Source organism: Gobio gobio, assembly GCF_949357685.1.
Source record: "Gobio gobio genome assembly, chromosome: 12".
Lineage (NCBI taxonomy): Eukaryota > Metazoa > Chordata > Actinopteri > Cypriniformes > Gobionidae > Gobio > Gobio gobio.
The window spans coordinates 47807435-47816497 of record NC_137105.1 but is presented as its reverse complement, the minus strand read 5'-3'; the positions used below and the strand labels follow the sequence as shown (position 1 = coordinate 47816497).

The 9063-nt window shown below is 36.5% G+C and overlaps 1 protein-coding gene across 3 annotated transcripts; it reads left to right on the top strand.

Annotated features, from left to right (window-relative positions):
* The first annotated feature begins 976 nt into the window (after positions 1-976).
* On the top strand, positions 977-5474 carry LOC307134663 (uncharacterized protein). 3 transcript variants are annotated; one of them, XM_079830559.1, is made up of 9 exons: positions 977-1041; positions 1626-1767; positions 1939-2072; positions 2303-2331; positions 2418-2448; positions 2548-2907; positions 3164-3286; positions 3636-3817; positions 4803-5474. In XM_079830559.1, exons 5-9 carry the CDS (start codon positions 2429-2431, stop codon positions 4886-4888), a joined length of 771 nt encoding a protein of 256 aa, XP_079686685.1. In that variant the 5' UTR covers positions 977-1041; positions 1626-1767; positions 1939-2072; positions 2303-2331; positions 2418-2428; the 3' UTR covers positions 4889-5474. The 3 variants fall into 3 exon arrangements, with proteins under 3 accessions (XP_079686685.1, XP_079686684.1, XP_079686686.1); XM_079830558.1 differs by having other exon boundaries at positions 1626-1814; XM_079830560.1 differs by having other exon boundaries at positions 998-1041; positions 1685-1814.
* The last annotated feature ends 3589 nt before the right edge of the window (positions 5475-9063 follow it).

Sequence of the window (9063 nt, the reverse complement as noted above, 5' to 3'; positions counted from 1 at the left end):
TCTGGCCGCAAGGAATTAATTGCAATGCTGGTGTGCACCTTAGGGATGGGGACTCCTTTAAGATTTTGACTTATGTCATTAAGGACACTCATCCCTCCAGCATACCAGCGTGGGTATTTCGTTCCCGATAGCGCCCTATAGGGGATGCAGCGTGTGGCAACGGAGGCTTCGCTCCCCACATGCATCAATGAGCCTCGGCCGCCCATGACCCTGTCGCCGGTTCTCCACTGTTCCTTCCTCTGAGCACTTTTGATAGAGACTGACCACTGCAGACCGGGAACACCCCACAAGAGCTGCAGTTTTGGAGATGCTCTGACCCAGTCGCACAAATCCTTACGCTTGCCCATTTTTCCTGCTTCTAACACATCAACTTTGAGGACAAAATGTTCACTTGCTGCCTAATATATCCCACCCACTAACAGGTGCCATGATGAAGAGATAATCAGTGTTATTCATTTCACCTGTCAGTGGTCATAATGTTATGCCTGATCGGTGTATGTCAAGCTCTGCCTCCCAATGTGCATACTATCCACCCTCTCCGCACTAAAAAGTATTGAACAATACTGATGTCACATACTATTTAGGATGGATAATAGGCACATTGAGATGCAGGCTTGCCTAAGTATAAGCGTGGTTTGCTGAGGCCCCCTAGTGGGCCCCTGGACATTGTTGAGAACTGCAGGTTTAGCTCACCATATTTTAGATTTTTTCTGAGATAACACCCTGCAAGTCATGAACTTGTAAAACACAAAGAACATGTTAATTATATGAACCTTCTTGTAATCACCATAGCTTCAATACTGGAACACAAACCTAGCAACCTACCAACCTAACAGGTTCCTGAAAATGAACAGCTGAGCGCACATGAAAATATACAGAATAGATTATGAAAATGAAACTTGTGTTGGCTTTGTGATATTATTTGGATGCGTCATTCCATACGTCATACCTGCCACGTGTTTACAGGTGATTCTTCTAGAACAACCTGAGAGTCGCCATTTTACAAACCCAAAGCGAGAGGATGGGAACCCAGCTATTGAGGTAAATATGAACATTAACTTTCTGAAAAGTCAAAGTAACAATAGATCCTTATTATATATCCTATATCGTTGTGCTAGAGCTGTTTTGTTAGAATAATTACACATATCTGCTTATAGAGCCTATAAACAATGTCGTTCAGCACATGCTTAGTATTCAGAGAGAATAGATTCCTGATGCCACAACAAATTAAAAGAGAAGTTCAATTAAAAAGTTATCAATATAAAATAAAACAATCGTTTTACTTCTAAGCAGATAAGGATATGGGAAAGTTTTCAATTACATTTTTCATTCCATGATAAAAAGGATTCTGTGGTGAAGTAAATACTGCAGAAAAACAAATGTAATTTCAACCTGAATAGTTCAGGCAATAATTAAAAACTTCTAAATTCTATATTAGTGCTCAATTTAAGCTTGTAGAATTTAAAGAGTAAATAACAATGTTATAAAATTAAGTAAAAACCTACTTAACTTTCTGATACTGGTGTTCCCATCATGCACTGAGAAATAAATAATTAACAAGATTGCATTTTTCACTGTTTTCCATGTGTGTTTTCACTGTTTTTGTCATGGGTGTGTGCATGCAGGAACAAATGGAGGAATCAGAAGATCCAAAATCAAACATTAACTTGAATCTTTACCACAGGAACAGACAGACAGGCAACAGAAACACACACTTAGCATAACGGTGACCAGAAAAGGAGTGCAGGAGATGGAACAACTTAAATGGTAAACTAAAACAAGATGATTAAACAGACAGAGCTGAATTAATGAAGGTAACCAGGGAGACAGACGAGTGGCGGGAAACTGAACAAAGAAACATGTGACATATGAAAACAAACTGAAAGTACATGAACAAAACTAATCAGAATGGAGTTTTATCATTGCTTTTGTTCCTAGGTTTAGTAACTTGCTGTTTTGTCACATCTGGAGTTCATTTTCTACTCAAAATGACACATTCATACTCAAAAATGATCCAACGAATGTTACCATTATTGTGTATTGTGAACCAATATTGAGATCTCTGAGTTCGGGTGGGTACCACATTATTTCTATGTAGATGTGATTTCTACACAATATCTATTGTATATTTTACTTAGATGTTCTAAGTAAAGCATACATTTTAAAAGTATGGCTTAATTGTGTGTTATGCTGTTTGAGTAAAATCAAGTATTTTATAAAGAAAAATTAAGATCTCAAAGACTTTTATTGTTTGATTCTTTCATACTGTGCCTCTAAACACTGTCCCTCCTTTTTCTAATAGCGTCGATTACAACGAACTCTTGAGAGAAGGTATGAAATGACACCAGTCACATCAAATTAAAACTAGTCAATAAACACTAAATTAAATATTAACTCATACTTTATTTCTAACACAGCCGAAAAATTGATGAGGAGCATCCTGTCAAGGTTGGATTTGTAAATTTATTATAAAGAGGTTATCCTTCTGTTATAGTAATTCTTACCTCATTACCTGTGCTAAAAGGCCCTTTCTTCTTCTTCTTCTAGGCCCAGTGATTGGCCCATTGGCTCTATCTACGACATCCATTTAAAAGCTGGTGGTCAATTTGGCCCAATCGAGTTCATTAACACGTGTGTCCTTGACTCGTTTTTGGTTGCATTATATTATTGCTACATTCAACATGACCGTATTGCATCTCTTTTCAACTCTTTTGAAAAGCTGAGGGCACCTATGGTCTTTTTAAGAGCAAGAATGTATGATGCAGCCAAAGCATCTTGGTTATTGAGGTCTCAATTCAATGTCACCAAAGATGCATCTGAAAAATATGTCGCAAATGCTTGGAGTAAGCCAGAAGACCATTTACAGTTGCTTAATGATGACCTTATAGTGAGCAACGACAAACTGAGGTAATAACATTTCCTACTTTGTCCTTTCTCAACTAGCATTTCTGAAATGAAATCAACATGCCTGGATGTAAAACTAAATATGAACACATTCTGTATTTCTCTGGTGGCTTTTCATTCTTGTTAGAGGCATATTTATTTAGTATAGGCTACTTTATGATCTACAGTAGTCTCAACTTTTGTTACCTTACTGAACTTTACTAGGGACCCAAACATGTCCTGAGTCGCATCATTTAACATTATTATTTTCTCTACCCAGCAAATTTGAACATCTTGGCGATGTGCATGCCCTGGGAATCAAAGATCCCGAGCTCGTTCTGGTGGTCATACATCAGGGAATGGATACAGCGCCACCCCTATATATTGAAGACGATTATTACAGGTAAACCTTTTTGGACATAGTACCACCTCAAGAACTACAATCATGTCTGACATATCAGTGGTTTTGCAAGTGACTGTTCAAGGTCAAGCTCTTTTGCTTTTTCTTACGCATAGGGGTCGTCTCTTTTGCTAGATGTAGCTAAACACAATAATTTAACCAATAATTTTGGGATCCCCTCCTCCATTTAGCTGCTAATGAGCACTTTCGTCTTGCTTGCTCTGAAAAATATAAATTGGCCTGTCTCCAAGGTTGCATCATACTTTCATTGCTGTATATTTTGTATTGCACATTTCCAGAGTTGCGTTGTGTAACGCCTCCACTGAACCTTTGTTAATGGATTTTTTTTAAGGACCTTTGACCTCCAGTTTTTACTGATGTCAAGGACATCATTCCCTACTCACATGATTGCAGGTTTAAACCTCTTTGATCGATGGGTTTGCTATGATGATGATGAGGAGCCATCCTATGAGGATTTTAACCTGAACCAGGCTGATTTCAGAATCCATTTAGCTGGTTATGTTAGAACACATGGTATGTTTATTTATCATTTCACTCTATGTGTGCAATTGTTTTCCCCTCATTTTCACATTTTTATTATTACTGAGACCGGGAGGGGACATGTTCGGTTCACTTAGTTTTTTCGTGGCCATGACATATAAACTCGTGGGAGCATGAATATGTCGTGGCTACGAGATATTAATTTGTGGGAAAGTCATATTAACTTTTGGGAACGTAATAATATGGCCAAGACATAATAATATTGAGGTAACGACATCAATATGTCTTGGTCACGTGATGGAAAGTTTGTGGCCTGAGAACATATTTTACAGTGTCCTTGTTACATTTGTTACAAGTACTTACTCCAGTTATAACAGTAAATTATGCATAATTACATGCAACTAACCCTCAACCAAACCCTAGTCCTACCCTAACCCTATAGTAAGGTAATTAATATTACTCAGTACTTAAATATATCAATACACTGTAACAATGACACCTTAAAATAAACTCTAACTTAATTGTAAATACATTTTTATTGTTAGGCTATGTTTATTATTATTGGTTAATTTTTGTATTGTAATGTGTGTTAAAGTAGGCCTATGTATTTAATATAGATTTAAAAGGCTGTGAGATGGGATGGATAAAAATGTTTTCTCGTAGACCTGTATTATTTTATGTTCTTACATATTATTTGATAATTTATTCACAATAACAAACTTCATTCGAATGCTTGCTGTGACTGTCTATAAGCACCATTGTGCAAATACAATAAGTATGTTAATATACGCTACTAATCATTTCTTAGTTCCGCGCTCTTTCTTTATTAAAAATAAATATTATTATAGGCCTATTCATTTCTGATAATTGTTGCTATGGTCGAACCGAACCGAACATGTCCCCTCCTGGTCACTGTATATTATAACAATTCTTCATAATATAATTTAAAAATATTTCTTTAAACTATGGAATCAACAGTATGACTGTCTCATGTTTGACTCCATCTTCTTTTTACCAGTGCTAGTCGGAGTAGCTGAAGAGGGATACTCTGGCGCTGTTCCATTTTATCCTTCCTGTGGTTTTCAAAAGGCACACATCGATTGAGTGTTAGATTAATCCTCCTTGCATCCCAATGTGCATTCTATTGAATATTACTAATGTCACATACTATTTAGGACGGATAGAATGCACATTGAGATGCAGGCCTTGAGTTGGGTGTTTGTGACGGATAAGCCAGGCTCCACCGGCGTCAGCCAATTACAATGCTCTCAATAACCACTGATCACCAGCACGCTCATCATCTTCATCTGCATAAGAACAAACCTCGGAGTCTCGTTGTCTGGCCTTATTTGAGCAAAGGGCTTTTGTTGCCATGAGCCCAAAGTCTGTTACCTCTCTCCAGCGGTTCACCATTGTCTTCCTGTTCCTCATCGTCTCCAGCGTCATTTGTTCTTCGTCGAGGTGTGCGCTCAGTCTTCTGTTCATCCATCCATTAGTGATGCAAAGTCCGATTCATTTCCGCGAACCGGTCCTTTTCGGACAGTTCGGTTCATTGAACCGGTTCAAAAACCGATTCATAGGTTCCTGACGTCGTGCAATGATGTCAATATGCATTTCTTTTATGCTTTTTTTATTCATTTCTCAGTGTCATGTTATATCAAAGAAACATTAAAGTTATTTGAGTGAGTGCATTTTGTTTATTGTTGTCTTTCATTCACAAATGGTGTTGTTTTCACAGTTAATTAATTTATCGCCTGAAATTTGCGCAACTACAGCACACATTACAGGCACTGATCAACAAACATGTTCTTGCCGAGTAAACCAGTCTTATCAACTCCTTGTTTATTTTCCTTATAAACTCGTTGGTTTAAAATATAATCTGCACGCACAAAACCATAGTAAAAAATGTTTTAATAAAATTAAGACCTATTTAATAAAACCATTTCACTTAAGTTAATGGTGTTTGTGGTTACAGTTTCATTCGCGGATCCTTTAGGTCGGATATGACTGACCAATATTGAGTAGCCCACATCTTAAGATTCCAGTAAGTTTCGCACATGCCACACACACATTGCAGACATGCATAAACGCAGATATGTTATGTCTAAAGTAGCCTATGGAAATGATAAACCAGCAGCTTATAAACTTATACATTTCGCTTAACAATTTAAAATATAATCTGCATGCACAATAAACTACAGTAACATTTTTTTTGCAGGTTTTAATAAAATGTATTTAATTACAGTAGTCATAAGCATATTTCCAGTAGGCCTACGTCCTTGAGTTGCTAACTCAATGATCCTCGGTAATCCTCGGCAAACTTCGACAGCTGGTTGAACCGGCTGGTTCGGTTCCTTTTGAGTCCTCGGTAATCCTCGGCAAACTTCGACAGCTGGTTGAACCGGCTCGTTCGGTTCCTTTTGAGTCCTCGGTAATCCTCGGCATACTTCGACAGATGTTTGAAACGGCTCATTCGGTCTTTTTTAGTCGGACGTGCTACTTCGGCTTTTGTGTCTTGCGTCATCAAACCGGAACTAAAGTTCGATTCAGTCCGATTAGTGAACCGGCTCGACCGGTTACTTGCTGAGAACCGAATCAAAAGAACGATTAGTTCAAGAACCGAACATCACTACCATCCATGATCTCCTCTCCATCTGTAATACAGAGACTGTCAGTATAATTCCATTTGTTGCTTGGTGCTTATCTGTGTAAAATAAAGAAGCCATTACTAAACAACTTTTTTCCACCCTTCTTTTGATCCTAATTTTGGGTTATAACAGTAATTGCTCTCAAGGGCAGCTGAACACACCTTCCATATCATGAGATACTCTTTATATTACATTATGAATTATATACATCCCTGTTTGTGTGCTTTTAAGGGCCATTCTATAATTATGTTGTAGCCTATTGGAAGGGTTTCCCATTGACTCTAATATTAATGTAAAATGTATTAAATAAGAAAATAATTGATTTTGAATATGGTAAGTGTTATAGCCCACATAGGCTACTACAAACAGAAAATACTTTTGTGCACTGAGAGCAAGGCACAAAATAAAATTCTTCATATAATCTTCAATAAAGTTTTAAGCCATGGCATAAATCACCTAGGGTCGGTCCAAATACACTTGTGGTTTTTGCACTTGACCACCAATGACGTAGCCACTTCCATGACGTAGCCAAGCCTATGAGTGTAGAACTTTACCTGATAAGACACACTTATCCTATAATGTTGAACAAATGCAAGTAAAGTTTTTGCACATCTTTTTTTAACATTTTAAAAACACATATGTCATGCACAACAATACACATTTTAATAGTTGTGTAAAAAGCTGTTGCAAACGTTTTACAAAATGGGCTACTCATCTCTGCATCAATAAAATGTGCAATACTCTAAATTTTTACAACAAATTAGCCTACATGCAGTCTAATGTGATTCATTTAACGGTAACACTTTACAATAAGGTTGTATTAGTTAACATTAGTTAATATGAACTAATGAACAACACCTCTGTTCAGCATTTTTAGTTCATCTTTGTTAACGTTAGTTAATAAAAATACAGCTGTACATGGTTTGTTCATGTTAGTTCACAGTGCATTAACTAATGTTAGCAAGATTTTAATAATGCATTAGTAAATGTTGAAATTAACATTAACAAAGATAAATAAATGCTTTATTAGTGCAGTTAATTATTAGTTCATGTTAACTAATGTAGTTAACTAATGTTAACTAACGAACCTTATTGCAAAGTGTTACCAATTTAACTTTTTCAGTGTAGGGCAGGCTAGGTTAGGTTCATGTTCCAGAACATGTTAGGATATATTCCCTCAAATACCTCTCTTTGCACACGGTTCTCTTTCTTCTCATTTCTTTCCCCCGTAGGCTATGTGGGAAGTTGTTTATTCTCACACGAGAATTCTGCTATTTAACACAATTTAAGCAAATAAGAGAAAATGAAGTTGAAATCACACTCCTAGAAACATGACTTAACAGCTTCGGAGCTCATGTCTTTGAAAAGCCATTCGTTAATGTTCAAAATCAATTTCTTCATCACGCAATTCGAGTCTGACTGCAGGTATGAATATAATATTTCACTACTACAGACAGTCGATGCACTAGATGGCGCTCTTTTGACATAACTTTAATAGTTTGCACTGAACAGACCAAATCCAGTATCAAATGTATAACCTCAATTGGAAAACGATTCTGAATCAAGACATTAAGTAAGTTTTTTAATTTATGTTATTCTTATTATTATTATGAAAATGGCAAAAAATGTTTGTAAGTTTTCTAATAGCCAACAGAATATTGACAATGTTGTTTGACATTGTTCATATTGCTGCTGCCATTTTTGACTATTGGACATCCTTCTCATTGCGTTTTAAGAGCTCAAACCCCCTCTGTTAATCTCATAGCCTCAAAATATAGCTACACATATTTAGTTATTGTCCCTTCATAAAACCGTTTACTATCTCCTCTACTGTTTACAACTTTGTCAGTGTGCTTTCTGTCTGGCTCCTGTACAAACTCATTGGAAGTCTGTTGAATATTGCACTTAATGCTGTTTAAGAACCTTTTTATTTAAATATTTGAATACTTGTATTCAGCAAGGATGTATGAAATTGATCAAATGTGGCTGTGAAGACTTGCATTGTTACCAAAGATGTTTTAACTTTCTATTGATAAAAAATATTAAGCAGCACAATAGTGATAATAATAAGAAATGATTCTTGTGCACCAAATCAGCATATTAGAATGATTTCTGAAGGATCATGTGACTCTGAAGACTGGAGTAATGATGCTGAAAATTCAGCTTTGCCATAGCAGGAATAAATTACATTTTAAAATTGTAATTCGTACTAATATTTCACAATATTGCTGTTTTTACTGTATTTTTGATCAAGTAACTGCAGCCTTGGTGAGCATAAGATACCTGAAAACAAAGTATGCAAAAACAAACTTTGAATGGTAGTGTATATCAGTTGTACATGTTTATGTTATGCAAGTGCAAATGAGAGTGTCCATTTACTAGTGTCTGTTTGATACGTTATCTATTATGTAATATGTGTATAGGCATGTGTCAAGACTGTGTGTGTGGTCTTGAGCTTGATGGACCGCACACAATGCAACTGTGTGGTCCGAAGTAGTCATTTAAAAATGCCATTGAAGTAAGTGTGAACATGAGAGGCCTTTGAAAACACGGCGGTGTTCATGTGTGGTTGACATCAGGTGTACGGTTACTGCGTGAAGAGGGTCTGTAAGTAAAAATGACTCAAAAGAT

What these genes read in the sequence shown, in the direction of transcription:
- LOC307134663 (XM_079830559.1), top strand. Translation starts at nt 2,429, where the DNA reads ATGAGGAGCATCCTGTCAAG. An exon ending in ATGAGGAGCATCCTGTCAAG is followed by an intron (nt 2,449 to 2,547) that starts GTTGGATTTGTA and finishes TTCTTCTTCTAG; the next exon opens with GCCCAGTGATTGGCCCATTG. An exon ending in TGGTTATGTTAGAACACATG is followed by an intron (nt 3,818 to 4,802) that starts GTATGTTTATTT and finishes TCTTTTTACCAG; the next exon opens with TGCTAGTCGGAGTAGCTGAA.